The sequence below is a fragment of the Drosophila serrata genome, unplaced genomic scaffold (assembly GCF_035046125.1).
Source record: "Drosophila serrata isolate PLE 108 unplaced genomic scaffold, ASM3504612v1 contig_275, whole genome shotgun sequence".
In the NCBI taxonomy this organism is placed as follows: domain Eukaryota; kingdom Metazoa; phylum Arthropoda; class Insecta; order Diptera; family Drosophilidae; genus Drosophila; species Drosophila serrata.
Window position 1 is genome coordinate 3794321 of NW_028257173.1, and position 22354 is coordinate 3816674.

Sequence of the window (22354 nt, forward strand, 5' to 3'; positions counted from 1 at the left end):
GAACTCAAGAATTCGACTTGATAATAAAACTGCACTTCTTCTTGTTTTGTGTTTGTCTTTTTTTTGCTGCAGTTTTGTTCGCCGTTTTCACGCCTCACTTGCCGCCTTTGTTTGCCTCATTGGCTGATTTGCTGATTGATGGCGACGTCTGCAATTGAGACAGTGGGGTGGGCAAGGGAAGGGGGAAATGGGGTGACTGGGAGGGGAGTGGGTCTCCCAGCACAGAGAGACCTGAGCTCCGTCGCCGGCAGCGACTCCGCGCAGGTGTCGCCGCCTAATTAAATGAAGGCAACGCTCACGCATGCGTAACCTGCAAACACACCCATTGGCGGCAGACCCCCCAACCCCCCTCCGTTGCCCTCCTCTGCCCTTCGCCCAGTGCATTGTTAAGAAAATGGGTCAATATGCAATTATTGCACACACTTCCCAGCTTCGTTTTGCGTCACCTGCGGGGAGAGTAGGGGACTAAGCGAGTTCGCAATAATCATAATATGGCTACTTCACTTGGCAAAGCAAAAGCAATCCAGTCGTGGCCTCCGTTTTTTTTTTCTTTGTTGATTTTGTTAATATTTGCCCCATTGGTACGGCCTTCTGCCCCCCTCAGCTGTTCCTCTGACTCGGTCTGACTCTCCCATTTCGCGGAACCGGAGAAGGAGTCGATGGATCGATGCATCAATGCATTTGCGGAAAAAGCACCAAGTTCTAGGGGGTAATGAGGCGGGAACAGAGTTTAGAGTACTCCAATTTCCTCTTACTGGGAAAATAGCAATTGATTTTTTGTAATTAAGCACAGAAAGTTACATTTCGTAATTATATATTTACTTTACTTTCCCTTTCAGTTTTATGTCTAAATTCTCTCATTAAAATATGTCTACATAATATAATATAAATACACAAAAAAAAATTGCATATTTTTGGCCTTCTTCCATCTAAATTAGTCCTTCTTTAAAGCTGTCAAAATGAGGGCACTTCTAGGTGCCGGAAAACTCCTGAAGAATGTAAGTTTTAAGGATATTACAAAGATATTTCAAAGCCATTTCAAAAAAACAAACCTACAGTGCAAATACCGAATTAGATGGTACTGCAAGGAGAAAACCCTACTGCCACAAAAGGAAATCAGCGAGAGGATCAAAAAGGCCAACGAAGCCAGGTCTAGAAGGCTAACAACGCATTTATCACGCCTCAGGATGGGTAATGCCAAGAAAACGGAACCGGAAACTTCGGCCATGGAAATTTTATGTCGAGCATTGGCAACATCTTCAGGATCTTCTTCGTCGAATGTCAAGTCCAAGAAAGGATCTGTTCCTCGGCAATCTGAATGTCCCTCGGATTACGGCAATAAGGCACTCAATAATCCCCCCATTCCCCCAGACAACAGAATGCAGGAATCTAAAATTCAACTTGATAAAGCAAACTCTGAAACACTGGAAATATTCAATTGTAAAATCTGCCATGAAAATAGCTCAGGCGAAGACCTAGAATCCCCTACAAAGTCAGGAAAATGCCAAAATAATAAAGCTAATGAATCAGTGCTGAAAAAGGAGACGTCTTCGAGTGCTGCACAGCAAGAAAAACCCCAACAATGTGAAGAATCAAGTATTGTAAAACAAGCTCCAGTTGAAGATATTGAAAAGCTACAAGATAAGCCTATTGTTAAGGATGCTCAAGAGAAGGCAAAACCAGCGAATTCTCAATCCGATGTACCATTTCCTTTGGGAAGAAATCCCTGTATAGATGGCAAACGGGGTAATGGCGAGAAATCTAAGGATGCATCCCAGAAAGAAAGTTCCTGCAATGAGGAAAACATGAAAGCCGAGTCCTATCCTGAAGTTGATGAAAGCAAATCCAAATCTCAAGAGGAACCTTCACAGGAAGATGTCACTGAGCCAGAGGAACAGAAAGCTAAACAAGAAAACACTGAACTTAAGGTATCTAAGGAAGCAGCCCTGAGACGAAGTTCCTGCACTGAGCAGACGGAGGATAGATCAAATGAACGAATATTTAAAAAGACTGAGAAGAAGGAGACCACAAAACCTGTTAAAGAACAAGCTCGAGAAAAAGTTAATCCTAAAATTGATGAAAGCAAGACTCCAGCTATAAAGGATCATAAAGACGGCAAACGGGAAAATGCCGACGAATCTAAGGATGCAGCCCAAACAGGAAGTTCCGTGCCTTGTCCAAAGCTAAATGCCAAGTTGAAGGTAAACTGCAATAAACCACAAGTTAAGAAGAGTTCGGAGAAATCTCCTGCTAAAGGAACTGCCCAAGAAAGTGTTAAGCCTGAAATTGATGAAAGCAAGAAGAAAACTAAAGAAAATGCTTCCCAGGAAGCTATGGCTGAACCCAAAGAACAGAAAGTTAAGCCAGTGAGTCCTCCTGGTAAAAAAGGTGATCCTCCCCAAGCATCCCCTGCTCCCTTGGATGGTAAGAAATCCAAGGATGTTCCGAAATCAAATACCTGCGCTGATAAAGTGTTGCAACCCATGCCTTGTACTAAATTAAAAGTTCAAAAAGATGATCCTTCTAAGGCAACAACTCAATCGCAGCCTCCCAAAGATTGGAAGCAACCACCACTGCCAACTTCTGACTTTAACTTTCCTTTACTATCGGCTTTTCCATCGGGCAGAAATCCCTGCAGAGATGGACCCCGAGGAGGAAGCAAAAAGGAGCTCAAACCGGAGGGAACAGAAACAGAAGCCGAAGGAGAAGCCGAAGGAGAAGCCGAAGGAGAAGGAGAACTTAAAAAGGAACCCAAACAACCATACATAGAAGACTGCGATTCTTTTCAAGAAATGATTGAAGAATCATCCTCAAAAGAAAAGGCTTCAAATGCACCCAAGAAAGCTGAGGCACAAGCAAAAGAGATTTCCAATTCTGCCAAGAGCGAAAAGACTCTAACGCCAGATCATCCAAAAGTTTCTACTGGTTTAAAATCTTCCGAATCTTTACCCCTTAAAGAAACTATTAAGTCTACCGAGAAATTAAAGTCTGATGCCCAAAAGGCATCAGCTTCAGTTTCTAGCAAGGAAGAATCTAAACGTCTTCAATCTTCAGAAAAATTAATAAACGAAGCTCAAAAGGCTTCAGCTTCTATTTCCAGCAAGAAAGAATCACAGCATCTTAAAGATACCAAAAAAGTAAGAGATGAAACTCAAAAGGCAGCAGCTTCCATTTTAAATAAAGAAAAATCTAGGCATCTTGAAGCTACCAAAAAAGTAAAAAATGAAGCTCATAAGGCATCAAACTCAGTTTTAAACAAAGAAAAAGTAAAGCAACTTGATAAATCCAAAAAACTAATAACCGAAGCTCAAAAGGCATCTGCTTCAGAATTAAACAAGGGGAAAACAAAGAAACTTGACGATACCAAAAAACTAAAAACCGAAGCTCAAAAGGCATCAGCATCAGTTTCCGCAAGGCCTCCAAGAGCGAGGAAACCATCTATGGAAGTAACCATCTCTAAGGATAGTAAAAATTCCAACAAACTTAAGAATTTGCCAGCACCTCCACTGGATTCCACCCTTGAGGCCTATTTGGATAGCATTGAGCCCCTTCTCACAGAAGCAGAGTTTGAAAACGAGATAAAATTGACCGAAGAATTTATGAAAAAAGAGGGTCCGGAGCTCCAGAATCTGTTGGAGGAGGCAGCCGCTAGTTGCAAAAACTGGTTAACTCCCCGATGGACCCAAGCCGCCTATTTAGCCTATCAGGCACCCGTGACAGCCTTCACCAGTCCGGCACTATCATTTCCGGTGCAAACTTTCAAGGATGCCATGGAATGCCTCACCTTTACGGCCCGAGCGATTCGAGCCATTTACTTGTTCAAGACGCTTGTGGATCAAAATAAAATCCCTGTAACCCAAATGGGTGATAATCAATTGGATAACAGCCAGTTTTCCAATATCTTTGGTACGGTTCGCAAGCCAGGAAGGTTTTGTGATACTATCGAGCAGTACTGCGATTCAAATTACGTGGTGGTTGTCTTTAAAAATAATGTAAGTTCTAGAAGGTCTTGATTTTTGAGATCCTTTTAATCTAATCAAACTTTATTGCTCTCCCCTTAGTACTTTCAGTTACCCATCGTTTCGTCTTCTGGCAATCTGTCGAGTGTTACAAGTTTAGTGGATGAACTGGAGGCCATCATAAATTGTCCCCTGCCAAAGGGTGAACCCATTGGCTTGCTAACCCACGACAATCGAGGCAATTGGGCCGAGGCTTATGGAGCAATGTATTGTCAGCCTGGTAATGCGGATACCCTAGAGGCAATAGAGCAATCTCTTTTCGTGGTCTGTCTGGATGAATGTGTTCCAATTCCCGAAGGACAAAAGTACATAGTACAGGCACACCAGCTCCTACATGGCGGTGGACTGACAGAGAATAGTGCAAATCGCTGGATGGACAAGACTATCCAATTGATTGTGAATCCAAATGGACTGGCAGGATTCTGTTACGAGCATTCACCGGCCGAATGTCAACCACTGGCCATGCTCATGGACTATGTGATGGAGAAAATGTATGTAATATGTTATTTTATTTATTTTCTACTACAATTAACTATCTTTATTCCAAAAGCCAAAAGGAAGCCGAATCAGAGTCCGGGTCCGATTGCCACTGCGAGTGTAGGGAACCCAACAAAGGCAACAATTCGAATCCAGCTAGACATTTGAGATTCCTTCCAGCTGACGAATGCATCAACATGTGGCTCCATGTTGCCATGCGAAATATCTCAAAGATCGCCAATCAGCTGCAGATGTATGTCTTCGAGTATGAGTGCCATGGAAAGGACTTCATCAAGGCTCAGGGTCTCAATTCGGATAGCTACATTCAGATGGCTTTGCAACTGGCCTACTATAATATGCACAAAACTATACCCGCCCAATACGAGTCGGCACATTTGCGAATGTTTGTCGATGGAAGAACCGAGACCATACGTTCCACCTCTAATAAATCAAAGGAATTTTTAGAGGCCATGAAGTGCCAAAATGCCACGGAGGAAGACAAGTTAGTAGCGCTCCAAGAAGCAGTGGATCTCCATGAAGAGTTGACAAAACGTGCACTCCATGGTGAAGGCATAGATCGCCATCTATTTGGCCTACAGCAAATGGCCGTGGAGAATTGTCTACCAGTGCCAGAGTTCTTCAAATCCAAGGGATTCGTGCGATCGGTTACCTTTCAGCTTTTTACCTCCCAAGTGGCCACCACACACAAGTCCTTTATGGCCTACGGTCCTTTGACATGCGATGGCTATGGTTGCTGCTACAATCCCCAAGAGAATAAGATCTCTTTTGCCATTTCCGCTTGGAAAACATCGATGGGAGTTAACCCTGAGCAATATGGAAAAGCCATTAAGAAATCTCTGGACAGCATGAGGAAATTGATTGTGAAAACGGGAGGGGAGAGAGTGGGCGAGGATCCTTGCCTATGTGAGAAAATTTTGAAGTAGAAGGGAATTCTCTCTCAGGGATACATTTTCCTTAATTCGTTTCATCGTAAGACAAATAGACCGTGATTATATTTTTCAGTTGCATTAAACAAGTGACTTCTCGGGTTCAGGGTCATCGAAACACGAATTCGGATTACTCATGCCGAAACCATGCTCACCTTTGACAAGAAATTAGCCAGAGACTCGTTAAATTCTCTTCACATAACGTTGGCAATCCAGAATATGAGTCTGAGTCAGTGAAAGAGAACTCAGAACATCAGAGATCGCCCACAGAGAACACTCACTCATTCACTTGCTAATTAATAACTCAGTCAAGTCAGTAGAGTAGGGATATATGTATATAGTGAAATATAATGAGGATTTGGGGGAATATTGTGTAGGTATTAGTTAAACCATATAACCTTCAAAGCAAGCAAAATTGGAGTAGGAGGAATTTCATCAGAGAAGTGAGTCAGTAGGTGAATAATTGCCATCCATTAACCAGTAAGGGAAGACATTCTCATTGATCTCCTTCCATTTGCTGCACCACTGACCCACTTGTCTTATGAATGCGGCGCCTTCTTCTCTGTGGGGCCAAAGAGTCAACCCCCTAAAAACCCCCTCTATTCCTCCATTATCATCTCATATTTGCCCCCGCCAGTGGTTATGCAACTTTTGCAGATGCAATTTGCAGTCTTCTGTCAGTTTTGCTCTCGGACTCTAGATTCTCTGTACTCTGTACTCGATTCTCTGTTCTTCGTTCTGTATTCTCCATTCTCTGTGTACCCTGTTCTTTGCAATTTTATTGCTAAATTAAGTAATTGGTACAAGAAGCTGCCTTTGCCTCCATAGAGAGCATCTCTATAAGCAAGTGTATCTGTATCTGTATCTATTAGACCCCGTATCTGCATCTGTGCATGGGATGAGGAGCGTGCTTCTTGGGTATTTCACTTCTGATTTCCACTGAGAATTTGTTTTGCAGATGAACGCTCATTCCGATGAAAAATATGAGAAGACTAGCTGCAACTACTATATCTTTATATCTGCATTTAGGTTTCTGCTCTCCGAATTGTTCCAGGGAATTGCGACTTATTTTTGGCCAAATCTCTGACATATCACATTTGCTGTCATTAGCTAAAATTGCAGGCATTCTAATTGGCATACTCCAAACCAATTGAAGCCACTTCAGTTGAGTTCACCTCAGGAGACTGGAGTGTTAATCACTCCGCACTGATTTCAAAGGAGATCTCTGGCCTGCCCCTCACGTGCTGCTACTCGTCATCCGGCGATGGTCACAATCTGATCTCATTTTAATCGCAGCTAATGAATGTCAACGCTAATTGCCACTTGAGTGCCGCCACTCAGTGGGGCTGGGCTGGGGTCACCCGAGGGGGGGTGGTGCCAAAAAGTGATCTCAAACAAACAAAACACCAGAGCTAACAAGCAGCAAACAAAAAACAGTAAACAACAGAAAACAAAAAGAGTCAAACAAAAGGCGAAAACCTAATTACGGGTTATTATAACTTATAACTAAATGGATCACAAACTTTGCTTCGAAGGGCGGTGCGGAGTGCGTCACTTAAACGACTTGATATTTACACAAAAATTTACACAAATTAATTAACCAATTAAGTGAGCGTAGAGCAGACAAAAATTGGTCATTAATCATCTAAGAAACCGATGACGATCCATGGCGCTAATGATGTGTGGTAAAAACTCAATTCAAAGATACTTTAATGGGTTTATTCAATAGGATGATAGATGATTAAGACTATATTGGGGAATTTGTTTAAGACAATAGATATATTTAACCCTTGTTTTGGTGGGTGTTTTCAGCTTTTGAGGGAGGTTCTTTTTGAATTTAATATATATTTTGTATGGTACTTAAAGTTTACAGATATATAAATGAGTATGTTCTTTCCTATTCTATTAGAAACTCAGGTAATAAATTAAGGAATCTTTATTCATGATTAGTTATTTTTGTAGAATTTGATTTTAGCTCTACCTTTCAGGAATTCTTATTCATTATCCTTCTATATTATTATTTTAAACCCTATTTCTCATAGAATTTCTTCTCCACTTTTCTTTAAATTACCCTAAGGGGGTTAATCATTTCTCTTCCAACTCGATCTTAGCCTTTATTCCAACTGCAGGCAGATGGCGGCAAAATGATTCCACCGGCCACATGGCGTATGAGTAATCATTTGGCAAAAGCCTTTGCCATTTATGGCACCCCATGCAGCCATCGATCGCTCAGCAAAAGCCAAGCAGCATCTCATCTCTCTCAGCTTGGATAACGAATTCGATTCAACAATTGTTTGTTTATTTTTGTTTATTCGTTGGCTGGTTTTGTTTGACTTGCTTGGGGCCTCTCTCTTGGCTCTTGGCTCTTGGCTCTTGAGTTTTGATTCCGATTCCGATTTTCAATTTCAATTCCGATTCCGAGAGCTGGTTCTGCTGGCCATTATATGGTGCCTTGTCACGTTGCTGTTGCAGTTTGCTCGAGCTTGGTTTTTTTTGAGGACCAAGTTGGGGTCGCAATTCTTTATTTGTATTCCGAGTAATTGTCGTTTGCCGTCCCCGTCGTCAAAGGTGATGTCATCCGGCAGGTAGAAGTGTGTGCATAGAGGTGCCAGAGGTGACTTTTTTCATAGCAGTCATCGTTGCGAGCTGTGTGTCGTTGATGGATTCGTTTTGGGGCGAATCTCGGCTTGACTTTGGCTTTGGATTGGATTGGATTGGATTGAATTGGCTCTTGTCTTGGCCCGTTGCTGCGCATTTTGACCAAGTTTAGCCAAACTCAATTAGTCTTAACTGATGTTACGGCTTGGGCTTTTTATAGAATATAAGCGTCAGAGGAACAGGAGAAGGAGGGTCCTATGGTTTTCTGATATCATTGGGGTCAAGGCCAGTTCGAGTCAGAGCCAAACCCAAATCCCGGCAATGATCCCGTCGCCTCGGCTGCTGCGCAATTCAAAGAAGAAAGCCGTCTACATAAATTCAGTTGGCAAAAGCAGGCATTCTCTGAGCTGACTTCGATCGCAGCGTCTTTAATTAGCACAGAAATTAAACTTTTTGTTGTCGGCTTTTTTTCTGTGCTTTTTCCTTTCATTTGTCGCATTACCTGAACCCATCTCTCGTTGCCAGTCTGGGAATCTTGCTGATTCCAGTTTCCAACAGCAGCTACCGTCGACTAATTGTTCTTTAAACAAATTGAGAAGAGTCGAGGCAGCAAAAAGTAAATTCCGAAATCTTCATAAACATGCTAACGAAAAAGTTCTTTTGCTGGGGGCGACCTTGGATTATTACGTTTCATCTGCTCCAGCTTTATTTATTAATTCGTAATGCCATTTGTTATTCCATGGAAAAGTTTCAATTCATATTACTTAGACTTTATATATTTTGTTTGTTTTGTTTTGGGTCGATGCCCCGCAAGTATCTTCAGAATGCAAGTACCAGAAGCGAGACCATTTGCTCGAGTATCTGCAGAATTGCGCAACGCTCCCGGCCACAGAGAGATACTTACATATATCGAGTGCTTTGACTTCGTTTGCTTTTCTTTTTCATTCTTTTTGTACTATTTTTTGTGCATTATTTTGGTTTCTGCCGCGGCCTGCATTCAGCATACGCCCTGTTGTACCCGCTCCTTCATCGCCTTCAATTGCGTTTTCTGCAAAACACATTCGCAATGGAAAGCAGAAGTGGAATACCAAAGAGGCGAAAAAAGAACACAGAGGCATGCTCCTCATTGTGCCCAGATGCAGATGCAGATACGAGGCCGCTCTAATAGATACAGATACAGAGATACAAAGATACAGAGAGCCGCAGCACAAAGGCAAATAAAAGTATTTGGATTGCATGAATCGATGGCAAAAAGGGCGGTGGGGCTGCTTCTTGTACCAATTACTTAATTTAGCAATAAAATTGCAAAGAGCAGGGAACACAGCAAATGGAGAATACAGAACGAAGAACAGAGAATCGAGTACAGAGTACAGAAAATCTAGAGTCCGAGAGCAAAACTGACAGAAGACTGCGAATTGCATCTGCAAAAGTTGCATAACCACTGGCGGGGGCAAATATGAGATGATAATGGAGGAATAGAGGGGGTTTTAGGGGGTTGACTCTTTGGCCCCGCAGAGAAGAAGGCACTGCATTCATGAGGCAAGAGTGGGTCAGTGGTGCAGCGAATGAAAGTAAGACTTATCTTAACCCTAGGATAGATTGTTTCTCATTAAATACTTGATGTAAACCCACCCAGTAATCCCATCTAAAATAGCCAGAGCTCTCTAGATCTCATGGATAACCAATTAGCTACCCCTATACCCTCTCATTTTCTTACCCTGAAAAACCCTCTCCCCTTTTCTCTCAGTGCACACACTTATATGGTATGATTTAGTGCCGCCGCCACTGACTTGGCTGAGTTATTAATTAGCAACGGAGCTGGGTGAGTGAGTGAGTGTGTATTCCCTCCTTCCCGCTCCGTGGGCGTTCTCGGATGAGTTGAACTGAGCTGTGATGGCTGCACTTGACTGATCTCCCAACGAGCTAAGTCTCTCCCCTCCCCTTTCAAAATTTTCCCCCTCTCCGATTGTGAGTCAGGCGACGATCGTTTTGGGGGCCTTGTCAAAGGTGAGTAATAAGCGGGGAGCTTCTACAGAACAAAAAAAAACGACAAGTTTCGAGGAAAATGTTCACCTTGAACTTGGCCAGACAGCAGAGCTAACTACATATTTGAATTTGAATTTGAATTTTCCTATCTATTTCCCTTTGAGTCTTCTCTGATTCTCTTTTTTTTGCAGTTGCATTTTGCGCTGCTCAGCGAAGCTGAAAATATTTAAATGCTAAAAAACAAATGGTGGCTTTTTTTTAGCGGCAGCTGCTAAACAAATATGAATGCGAAATGTGTGTGTTTGGTGGGGGCCTGGGACTCACCCACGAAAGTCCCAACAATACTGCTGCTGTGGATGATGATGATGACGATTTTTGTTGGCCTGGCCAAAAAGCAGAACCACAAGCGACAAAGTAATTACGTCGACTGAGAGAGAGAGAGAGCTACAGCAGGTTATGCAAGTTCAAGGCCAAAAACTCTGCATTAATTATAATTATTTTTGCATTTGTTAAACGCAGAGGGGCAGCGGCAACAACAATAAGCTCGTCGTTAATTGTCTGGCCGAATGCAAAAGAAGAAAAACAGGTAAATGCAGAATTTGTTTTTGCTCAAATGTGGTAATTAATTGTGGCCAGCAAATCGATGGCTGAGAATTCCCCCCTTGAAAACCCACGGAGGTTAATGCCACTCGAAAAGAATCGAAGACCTGTAATTGATTCAAGTCGCAACCATAAAAGACTGATTCAGCTTGTGTTTCAAAGCCAACACTTGGACTCTAATTTTTATCACACTGTTTTGTACACAAAATGGGAGAAAAAAAACTGAAGAAAAAACAATCAAAACAACCAAAACAACACATGTAACCCGACGAGACCTGAATCGCTGCAGTTTTTCAGTTTGTACTCCAGGGAAAGTTCTCTTTGTTTTGTACACAGAAAATGGTCACGTACTTATGGTTCCACTTTAGTTATCTGTAAAATATATATTTTTGAGACAAAAGCTGGGCATATATTATTTGCGGGGATTTAAAATAGTTAATAGGAAAGCAGAGCAAATTCAATAGTTCCTTTACTAATAAGAAATCGATTGCAGAAAGGAAAGTATTGCTACTCCTTCCTTATAACATAATAAATAACTTTAATCATCTCTCTGCTTATTCTGCTAAATAAAAGCCTCAACTTTCAGTTCAGTTCATAATTCAAGTGTTTACCATTTGTTTCCTAGAAATTTGTTTCCTTTTACGACTTCCTTACATACATTCTTATGGCTTTGTTTCAGGAATCTTAGGACCACATTGCGTATACGCAATCTTTGACTAACATCCATTCGAGACACTGATACACACAATGTTGTGTGTGTGTGACACTGAGCGAGTGTTCATAGCTGCCAGCCAACATACTTTTCCAATTATTTTCCCCACTCTGGAAAAGCTTTTATTAACACATTCCATTTGGTGGCAACTGACAAACTTTGTTTCCCCTGGTTTAACCCTTTCCTCCTTGATGTTTATTTTTTTGTTCTAGGGAGATTTATTCACAATTTAAATTATGATAATATTTAAAGTCACAATACCCACAGAAAAGGGAAAGCAGGCATTTGGTAAAAATACAATTTAAAGATGAAAATGTAACAGACTTTTAACCCATTGACTTTTCCCCTTATTCATTGTTGCTGTCACAGAGAAAATAATGTGACAAAAGGTATGATTTAAATTTAAGTTAAAATTTAAACGACAAAATTGTTTAATTACACAGATTTATTCGTGCATTCGATTGCCAGCCAAAAAGGGAATTTGCATAGTAATTGCAGTTCAATTGAAATAATTGATTGTTCAGTTCGATTGAAATGAGGCAAAAGTTTGTTTGTTTTTGATTGATTTGTCGTAGCCGAGATTAAATGTGGCTATAAATACGGGTAATTAAATCTAGATTTATTTGAAATCTAACCAATGATTAGTTTTTGATGAATTTAAAAAGAAAACAAGTGAATTAGCAACACAAAATCAATTTCATGTAAGAATCTGCCTAATAGACCTTAAATTCTTGAATAAACATTTCCACTGATTAGACCTGAATAGAAATCATATCCATATGATACGGAAATCGATTTAATTTCCCTCGATAACCTTGTTATTAGCCATAGTTATGTATAACTGGTTAACGTGTTTGGTTAAAGAGCGAGCTTCGGCAATTAACACAGAACGTTGGCTTGACCATGCGTTGGGTTCCATCCAATCGCATAAATATGCTAATTTATGTTTTCAACGACCAAGTATATATTCTAAGCTCCGATCCGATTCGATTCGATATTTTTTTTCTCTTTCCCTACCTCCTATTTTATTATTCAACTAATTAGCATAAGTTGCGCGATTAGAGACATTTCGAGTTGAGTGTGGTTGCGTTTCATGAAAAGTAAAAGTAGTATTTTCTAAATTATGACGCAAGTTGAAATCGAAATAAAAAATGGGTCAAGGTTGTTGTTAATAATATAATATAGAACAGGAGTTGGAAGTTGAACAAGTTGGTGTATTTTATTTATATTTTATAGGTTTACAGGCTTTAATAGCGTAACTAATTGATGTTGTAATTAGAATTAATTGCATGTTTTCAGGCAACTAATAAAGATAAGAATGTTGATTAAATGGGATAAGTATAAATAGGATTTTATTCATTTTTAATAAAGGTTTCTAAATTAAATAAAACATTTGTAATAGCTTTAAAGCTAGACTGTAAATTAAACAAATCATCAGTGTATTTATATTTTATTTTCTATTTTTCAGCTCATTTTAAACCTAGTTTCAATTTTAAAACATATATATTTCCATATTTTCTTATTCCTTATTATTTCCTTATTAAAATCCTTAATATTTTAGCCTTGAATAAACTGAATTATTCTCTCTGCGGAATCATCTTGGCTTCTGTCTGCATCGAATCCAGAGCTTCGGGCTGCATTATTTCCCCAATTGTTTCTATCATTGCCAGAATTATCAAGTGATTCCAATCTCTTTAATAGATTATCAACATCGGAATTGTGGACACTGGAGCTCCTGTCACCGCCATCGCCACCTGAGAATGATCTTCCTTCATCACCTCCACCGAATCCACCAATATATATATTCTGAAATCCCGATTGAGCGATCGTCAAATAGATTAATCCGCAAATCAACAAAAGACGTAGAATTGATTGCATTTTATTTGTTTCCTTTCCAGAGCTCTGATCGCAGTTGACTGAATGTCAGTTTCTCTCCGAGTGGTGCTTTTATAGTCTAGACTAAGCTCTTGAATTATCAGACATTCTATGTAGTATAAATGCACATAGGTTATTAAATACTGATTGAGGTGAGAGCGGGAAATTCCAGCCAATGCTAACGTTCCTGTTTACCACAAATCATTTATTGATACGTTAAGACCGAGGCTTTTTAGCGTTTATTATAAAGAAATCTTGTGAAGACTGGGGAATACCAAAACAATATATATTCTGGGATACAAATTCCTCTGCAGTCGTTTCTGGGTTTATTTCTTAACAAAAATATCTTAAAAAACATGAAATTCAAAAACTAATTTAAATATTTTCTTTATGGGTCGATAGGAATTCAATCCGTGGCCCCAATATTTCCTTCTCTTCACTGGAGTCTCCGCTTGAGTAATCCGTTGAATTGTACTCCTCCTCGAAAATCTGTACCATTTCGTTCATAAATTCTTCGGCACTATTGTGTCCACTCCCAGAGGCTTCATCCTCTTCAATGAAATCGTGTGGATGAGCAGCAATCAGCGTTGCAAAAATGATTCCAATCAACAGCAGCAGGAAAATAATGTGACTCTTCATGTTGCTAGATTATTTGTCTAACTGCAACTGCAGTTTCTACTTATAATTTCTTTCGTTTTTATACGGATCGAAGGGGTTATAGCTTAAGCAGAATTCTGGAAAATCCAGTCTGGGCAAAGCCCCTCAGTTGTTGCGATTTCCTCATTCATATTCCAGGCTGCAAATGAGTCAGCAACGGTCTAAAGTAAAGTCAATAAATAAAGCATCACGTATACGACACGTTGCCGCCTGCGGTTAGACGTTCAAGTAGAAAAGTCTTTTAAATGCTTTAAATAATTGTTTAAATTAAGTTGTGATTAATAAGAGAAATTAATGAGTGAAGATAAGATGTTGTTTAGCATTATTAAATCACAAAATAAGAGTGATACAACATTATCTACAAGACTAGAAACCTATTCCTAAGTCAACTGTTTTATGAGTCATCCTTCTGGGCAGGCCATAAAACAACGAAACGAAACATGGACCAGTGATGGTATGCTAAAGGCAACCCCTAAATGACTTGGCTACGAGAACATCGAGCACTTCACTCCGCTTCGTTGCCCCAATCCCTCTTTGGCTCCTCCTGGCACTTTATTCAATTTTCCAAGCCGCGCTCACAGCTACATACATTCCATTCCTCCTCCATTCCTGTTTTCAGCATCATCCCTTTCCCTGCTGAAACATGCAATGTACTCACGAGGCTAATGCCCTTTTATGGCTTTGGAGTGTGCCGCATCAGCAGAACATTGCAGTGGAAGGCAGCAGGGAAAACCTCCTAACCGCCATGCGAACACGACCATTAGATAGGGGGGCCCCAGACAGGATTCGTGGTGCTGTGCAGCAGCAGCTCATTATACCATAAACACACACACTCAGGACTCTGCTCTGTGAATATGTCTCACACATTTGCATCATCCTTATAAGGGAGTCCTGAGTCTCTTTGCCATAGAAGTCAACGTTTGGCTTTTACTTCAATCGTTTGAACCGATTTTCTAAACGATTTCCAAGACTTTCAGTTTCGTTGTGTTTTATATACGAAAGAAAATGCTGCTAGAAAGTATGAAATGATTTTTTAGGAAGCAAGAACCGGTTATCTCTTGGTAAAAACATGTGTATCAGCCTTTACATAATTTTTCGAAACATTTACAACATTTTTTCATTAAGTATTCCATGTAAGATCATTACTTTAAGGCACTGGAATTTTTATATCTTCCAGGGTATTATAATTTCAGTCAAAAGCTTGAAACGCAATTAAATAATCATTTCCGACCCTATAAATCATATATATTCTTGATCAGCATCAAAAGCCGAATCAATCTAGCTGTATCCGAGAAAAATTTTAATTTTTTCGAAATTTGGAAAATTTTATAAGGGGTTACATCTTTAAAATTGTAAAAAATTGGCCAAGAATTTAAATTTTTTTAAATGAAGTATGCAGATTTATTAACGGATTAAAAATTTACATGGGACAGCTTTCAAAATTTAAATTAAGGCTTTTCTGATTTAGTTATGAGTTTTTGAAAAATGTTCATATTAAAATATCGTTAAATATCAATTCAAAGAATGTGATTATTTTAATTTTAGTTATGTTATATTTACGAAATCAATCCTATACTTCAATTGCAAACTGAAAGAGTATATAAACTACGCCTTCCCAAAGCTCATTTTCTTTCTGGTTAATGCTATATTCTTTTAATTTAAATTATTTGTAACCTCCACAAGTATGAAATTCTTCACCCAACAAGCCTCATTAACTTATTTTTCTCAAGTTCAAGCGTTCAAACAAAAAAATTGGCATGCCAAAAGCATCTAAAGATTAGCTCGTTAATGATACCTAATTGAAATACATCATAATTTTTTATTCAACTGCGTCAGTTGTTCAAGAATCTCTGCATTCCAGCGACGCAGCTACAAATCAAAACTCGATTTCGAGTTTGGTCTCTAAGCCCACATACATAAATACTGAGACAGTAGAACCTTAGCAAGTGTCATAAAGCGAAAGAGAAAAAAATAATATAACTACGTCTGAAATGGCCCAAGCACTCCGCCATATATGTATGTATGACGGGCAGTCGTCAAATTAACATTTCAGTCACACAGTGACCTTCACCTAGAAGCCATCAAAGCGTACCCCAGCGGCCCAGCCCTAGCCCCAAGTCCCAAAGCCCGAAGCCCGAAGCCCCAAGCTCCGACGGAAACTGAAGCCAAAGCCAAAAACCAACTTAAACGCAATGCGACCAAATAACGTATAAAAACTAAAGACAATAAACAAAAATAAAATAAAAAAAACGATAAGGAACAATCAAAAGTAAAGACGAACTTAACATACACTTTAATTGATTACAAGAAAATTTCTAACGAATTTATTAACAGATTAAATGTATAGTATTATTAAATAGGCATTTTTACACCTTAATAAATTGTATTTTAAATTTTAGATATTCAACCACTCGTTAATTTATGAAAAAAATATCATTTAAAGTTTAACTAAAAAATAATTGAGTATATAAAATATTATTTAAAGAACTTTTATATAGAATTGGTGGCATTGTATATAATATATATTATATATATTAATATATTAAAGATAAAAGTTAGCATTTATTACAAAAATATATCTTAAAAAATTATTAAATAATAAAATATAAAGTACATTTAATAAACTTTATTTTTAAAGTCTCTTAATTTCAATTTTAAGGCTTTGCCCACACAATAATAAATTTTAAAGAGAGACTGAGAGATATGAACATGAAAATGATATTTATAGAAATATGGATGGCGTTTTAATTAATCTTTAACTTTTAAATATAAAAATATATATATTAGTAAAGAGGTAATAAGATATATAAAATATTTATAGATTTTCTATACATCTTATATACCTTAATAGCTTTAAATTTAAGTTTTTGTGTGCTTTAGAGTCGACAAAATCAACTATATACAATTTCATTAAGAATTATTTAAATATTTATTTAATTAATCTCCATGTTTAAACCCTAAACATTTAGTATATACCCTCTCAGCTAGGGCATAACAAATATATATTTAACAAAAAAAAAATGCGACAAAATCGAAGCTGGCTTTTGCTCAGTCGGTCGCGTAATTTTGTTATTTTTTTTTTTTTTGAGCCACTTGATTAGCACGCTCTGAGCCATGTTTAGACGTGGGCTGTTTAACCAAACGGCAGCCACTTTATACACCCGACCTGGTCCGTCGACCAATCCGTCGTCCAAACCCATGGTAGCAGCAGCAACAAAACCAAAAAAAAACTACAAGAGAACCGATATTGGCAACGGCAACGGCGAACAGAATTCAGCTAAAGACCCGCACTAAAGACTTTGACGCAAAAAACGTGCGAGTACGTGCCGCTGATTAGTAAAACAAACAAATTAAATTGGTTTCTGCTTCAGCCTGTTTTTCTTCTTTTAGTTGTTGTTGTTGTAACTGCTTTAGGCTTTGGCCAAAGAGCTAGACCAAAAAAAGAGCGAGTCAAAGAGAGTTATTAGAGCTTTAAAAGAGAAATCGTAGTGAAGAGCAAGGGTTGAAGGCATCACTGGGTGGAACAGATGTTAAAATATTTAACTTAATACAAGCAAACAATATTAAATAGTGTTTTGCATTATTCTTTTTTTCTTTTTAACAAATAAAAAGCAGATCTATGAGCCGTAGCGAATTTCGATATAGGGGCACACGACTTGTTCAAACAATAATGGGTATCAAAAATGATTAAAACTTGAGCAAATATTTATAAGTTTAAGAATCGTTTAGCTTTGGATATTTCCATTTCAAGATAACCTTAATTTAGTATGTGTAGGAGACAAGGAATAATCCGTATGATATACCAAAACATACTTGAGACATCCAATAGGTCTGAAAAATATAATTTAGAATAACATCTTTGCCCAAGAAAAAATGTTAACAAATTGTAAGCTTTACACCTTTCAAACGGTCAAAATTAGCACCCACAAGAGTGGATCATATTCTTAAATTAGCTCTACCGCGCTTAGGTTCCACTTTACAGGTTGATAAGAAACAGATATTGCGGGACAAGGGAAGGGGAGGGAAATATGTGCTTGCAAAGTCATACAAAGACAAAGAAATACTTTTGTTTCACTCACCCATTTACATTACTTGCTGCTGCTGATCGATCCGAACGGTAAATTAGTGGACAAAACTACTAAAAATTGTCTTTGTTTAAAAATCGCGACAGGGGCTTGGCGTCTGTTTTGGATTAACACTTTTCACTTTGCACTTGATTTAATACTCTTTCTTTTTCCACTTGCACATATAAAAAAATAAAAAAAAACACGTGAACAGAAAAGCATTGATCTTGGCACTATAAAAAAAAAAAAAAATAAAACATACAAATAAAACACAGCACAGACTGTTCTAGGCCTTGCCTTTACTTCATTTATACTTTTAATTTGACTTCACTTCACTTTAATTTCACTTGCACCTTTGGCCCCTGTATTTACTTTTGCGTTTTAAGTTTTTACCTAGTTTTATAACCTATCTTCTTGCACTTTTTTTTTGTTCCTCCGCTACGACCGTCAACGTGGGAGGAACTGATTTGCAATGATCAGCGGGAGAAGCTGCGGGAGAGGTCGCTCTGTGATAATGGAAGGCGGCGATGCTTTTGCTTGTGGGCGAGAGAGAGGGAATGGGAACATAAGCTGGCCACTTCCAAAAAAGCTTAAAGTTTCGACCTAAGCCTGGAAATGCATTGCAATTTGCTCGTACCAGAACTTATTAGTTATAATTGGTCATTGAAGAAAATATATTTAACATAAATACGAAATAAGTTTACATGTATATTAAAAAAGACTGGAAATTGATTATATATTCTATACCCTATACCCTTGTCATATGCAATCGAATTAAAATATAGTAATGACAATCTATCAATTGATATTTATCCATATTTCTTTGACAATTCAATATTTAAAAAGCTTATAACTTAGGCAAAAAATCATTAATTTTAATTCGGATAGCGTTCCTGTTTTATTTTTTATTAGGCTAATAAATCTGCATAATCTATATAAATTTTGAAAAAATTAAAATTGTTGATTTTTTTTACCATTTTAATGAAAATATATTATAAAATGTTGAAATAATTGGCAAATATTTTTTTCTGCCTGAGATGGCTGGATCGATTCTACTTTTGATGCAGACCAAGAATCTATATGATTTATAGGGTTGGAAATGACTCTTTCACGTTATTCTGACTAAAATTTGAATACCCTGCAAAGGTATAAAAACATATTTTCAAACAGTCCCAAATAAAAAATTACGTATACGCACTGGTGGCAATAGTATTCGATCATAACTAAGCCAAAAAAGCAATAATTTTATTTCGGGAAGCATTCCTATAATAGTTCTTCTTAAGTTAATACACAATTTAGAATTTTAAAAAAATTTTAATTTTAAAAATTTTTCAAAAATTTTAACGATGCTACTAATACAATTCTTTTTTGGTCTGAAATGGCTAGATCGATTCTACTTTAAATGATGATCAAAAATATATATGATTTATAAGGTCGGAAATGACTACTTCACTGTGTTTTAAGCTTCTGACTGAATATAATACCCTGCATGGAATTATAATTATTAGTCTATTAACTTGCGATCATTTCTAAGGAAGTTTTATAATATAGTAGTAGAATTTTTATGAATTTAAATACGAAACTTCGGAATAATAATAAATGTGGTACAATAAATATAATATTTTTAATGAAAAAACTAAATGATTTCATATTCTATTACAAATTCATTAAAATTAACTTCACATTACATAATTTATATGACTTAATCTACAACTTTTATAGTGTTATTATTTTGTACGATGGCATCATGTTAATGCAATTGCATTAAACTTGTTAAATGTAACTTGTAATGCGAACTAGTTAATATAAATATTTATAGAAAGAAAAAAGATTAACTCTTTTGACCATCAAGTTCCACCACAACCAAATTGATTTGATCTTTGCGACCACTACTGGTCTTGGCTTATTAGCCATTGACAGGCACCTGTGGCTCACAGAGAGATCTATTGAAGCTAAATGAATATTTATATAAGAACGAATTGCATTGTCATTGAGCAGTAGGCAAACCTCTGGCGCATTCTTTGGCTTTATGGCCTGGTCAGTGGAAAAAAGGGTGAAGAGGGAGGGAGAATCAGGTGGCTTGTTAATCCAAAACCAAATCAATATGCAGGTCGCGGCTTTGACTCAATTCTTATTTTGCTCGAGACGTCATTATAAACCGCAGAGGCTGAAGGGGTTTAGCTTGGGCTAAGCCCATTTACTGGAGACCAGTTGGGTAACTGCTGGCGATGCTGGTTGTTATTACACTGGGCAAAACTGCATTTTTTGGTTAAATGAAAAGAAATATTAAAAGAACTCTGGCTTTATTAGTTCTTGATCATATATTCTTTTAGCTTTTAGATTGGAGTTAATTTTCAAAATATATTGTAGATGGTATATATTTTTTTCTCAGTGCACTGCTCCCTCTGCTGCATTGTTCTCGGTGGCGTTCTTAACGAGCGCAGCATGCAAAACAAGGCACAAGACGCCATTTGGCCAACACAAATACACACAGAGGGAATCGCAGAATCGCTTTTATGACCGATGCGCTCCTTGCATGATAATGCCCAGTGGCAGTGGAGCCTCTTCCAATCCCAATCCCAATCCCATTTCCAATCCCCAATTCCAGTTCCCAGTCCCAACTGGGTGACACTGTGACTTTGTCCCTGCTGCTGTCTGTCTGATTGTGCGCACGCGCTCATAACCAAAGAGTCTTGTTTCCCCCTTCTGATTCGGATTCACCCTTTGGGCCAACGGGGCGTATTATGATGGATGAAGCGTTGGCGAGTGATTCGCCTTGACGTTGATGCGCCATCAAGGAAAATTATTGCGTGCGCGCAATTAAAACTAAAATAAAGTTGCAAAAATATGAATACCAAATTTGCATGCAGCCATATACATACATGTGGCAGGGAAGTGCTTATAATATCTGGACAATGCAGTCGCTTCAATCGAATGACTCAGTCGGAGGTTGAGTGATGTTCAATTGACTCACAGATGTATGTGGTTAAAAGATATTAAACAGGGCTTTCTTCCTTTAATTTTAATACAAATTTCACTTAAACTTGAACAGAAATCTCTTAAGATTTTACTACATTTTAAAGTCCCTAAACACCACTCTAGTTTATAAATAAGTTTCCTACAATTTCCGATGAAAATTTAAAGAGCTATGCATTGAGGATTTTAAATACTCAATTTCCCATTTCGAATCTCTAACCAAAACTCTTTTATTTTATCCTCTTTTATTTAGTATCCTTACCCATTTAATTGGGATTTATCATTTACAAAAGGATTTCAAACCATTTTGTTTCTTTTGCCTGTAAAAATTCGCTTCATTTAACTATTTTCTTTGCCAACTTTAATCTGTTCACATTTCAGTTGAATGGATCACTTTAAACACAGAAACATTGTGAAATGGGATTTTATGCTGAAGCTTTAATCCATTGCTGATTCAATTTGTTGTATGTTTCGTAAATGTCGCTACCTTTTTGGCCAAATAGTTGGGCAATCAAGCGTACAACTTTTGGCTGACGTTAAATTGTTTTCCTTTTTTCAAAAATGTATATAGGTTGTATTTTTAATGCCAACAACCATGACGCACATTGGGAAAAAATGTTTCCCTGGATTCCGAGAGAGTGGCAGGATGGAACAGCACAAAAAAAAACCCCTTGGACTGTGGCGCTTAACGTTGACATTGTTGACATATCTGGACACTTGGATCGCATCGCAGTTCCATTCTATATACAGGGATATATATATTTATATAATGGTTGTGTGTGAATTTGGTGCTTTTGAATTTATGGCATGGAACTGTAAAGGACAACTGACAAACAAGCCTGAAATGCTGTCAGTGATACCTTTATGACAGAGAAGGAGATGTAGGGAAGCTAAGAGTGTCAAACATAATTTATTCAGGTAAATGCTTGTTAGCCCAAGATTAGAGGAGATATCATGTTCATAAACAAGAGTCTGGGGTAAATGGAGATTTAAATAATAATAAGAATTTAGATTATTACAACAAGATTTATATTAAAGATATTAAAGAAGAAATATGGAAGTTCCCTTAACCTACCTTAACTGTCCTTAAATTACCTTAATTTATCTAAATTTTTAATCTCAATAAACCAAAGTAAAACCTTTTAACACAATTTCTACTTTAAACAAACATTTAAGACACAAATATCTGTTTAAGTTCATGTTTTCCATATTTGTACTTTTTTCTGGTAACTATTTGTTTTAGAATCTTGTTTATCTGCATCAGCTTTGAGCTTGCTTCAATTATTCATCTTCAAATTGAATTAGATGCCAGAAACCAGCAGCTATCGCTCATTCGAGTGTGTCATATACACACACCAGACACACATTGAAAATTTACATAGCTAAACATGCTTTGCAAGCAATCAAATTATAGAGCAATTTGAGATAAGTCTGAGCAACATT

At 37.8% G+C, this 22354-nt stretch overlaps 3 protein-coding genes across 3 annotated transcripts; 1 reads left to right on the plus strand and 2 right to left on the minus strand.

Annotated features, from left to right (window-relative positions):
• Positions 1–802: 802 nt before the first annotated feature.
• LOC110182593 (uncharacterized) lies at positions 803–5529 on the plus strand. Its single transcript, XM_086834817.1, has 4 exons — positions 803–998; positions 1059–3992; positions 4062–4510; positions 4570–5529. Exons 1-4 carry the CDS (start codon positions 960–962, stop codon positions 5438–5440), a joined length of 4293 nt encoding a protein of 1430 aa, XP_086690943.1. The 5' UTR covers positions 803–959; the 3' UTR covers positions 5441–5529.
• Positions 5530–12664: 7135 nt separating this feature from the next.
• On the minus strand, positions 12665–13885 carry LOC110182616 (uncharacterized). The gene has a single exon (XM_020950681.2). It carries the CDS (start codon positions 13215–13217, stop codon positions 12897–12899), a length of 321 nt encoding a protein of 106 aa, XP_020806340.1. The 5' UTR covers positions 13218–13885; the 3' UTR covers positions 12665–12896.
• On the minus strand, positions 13504–13853 carry LOC147643417 (uncharacterized). The gene has a single exon (XM_086834818.1). The coding sequence runs from the start codon at positions 13851–13853 to the stop codon at positions 13590–13592; it is 264 nt and encodes an 87-aa protein (XP_086690944.1). The 3' UTR covers positions 13504–13589.
• Positions 13886–22354: the final 8469 nt, after the last annotated feature.

Excerpts from the sequence above, each read along its gene's own strand:
- LOC110182593 (XM_086834817.1), top strand. The coding sequence starts at position 960 with ATGAGGGCACTTCTAGGTGCCGGAAAACTCCTGAAGAAT. Across the intron at positions 999-1,058 it reads CCGGAAAACTCCTGAAGAAT|TGCAAATACCGAATTAGATG; the intron begins GTAAGTTTTAAG and ends ACAAACCTACAG. Across the intron at positions 4,511-4,569 it reads GACTATGTGATGGAGAAAAT|CCAAAAGGAAGCCGAATCAG; the intron begins GTATGTAATATG and ends TTATTCCAAAAG.
- LOC110182616 (XM_020950681.2), bottom strand. The coding sequence starts at position 13,217 with ATGCAATCAATTCTACGTCTTTTGTTGATTTGCGGATTAATCTATTTG.
- LOC147643417 (XM_086834818.1), bottom strand. The coding sequence starts at position 13,853 with ATGAAGAGTCACATTATTTTCCTGCTGCTGTTGATTGGAATCATTTTT.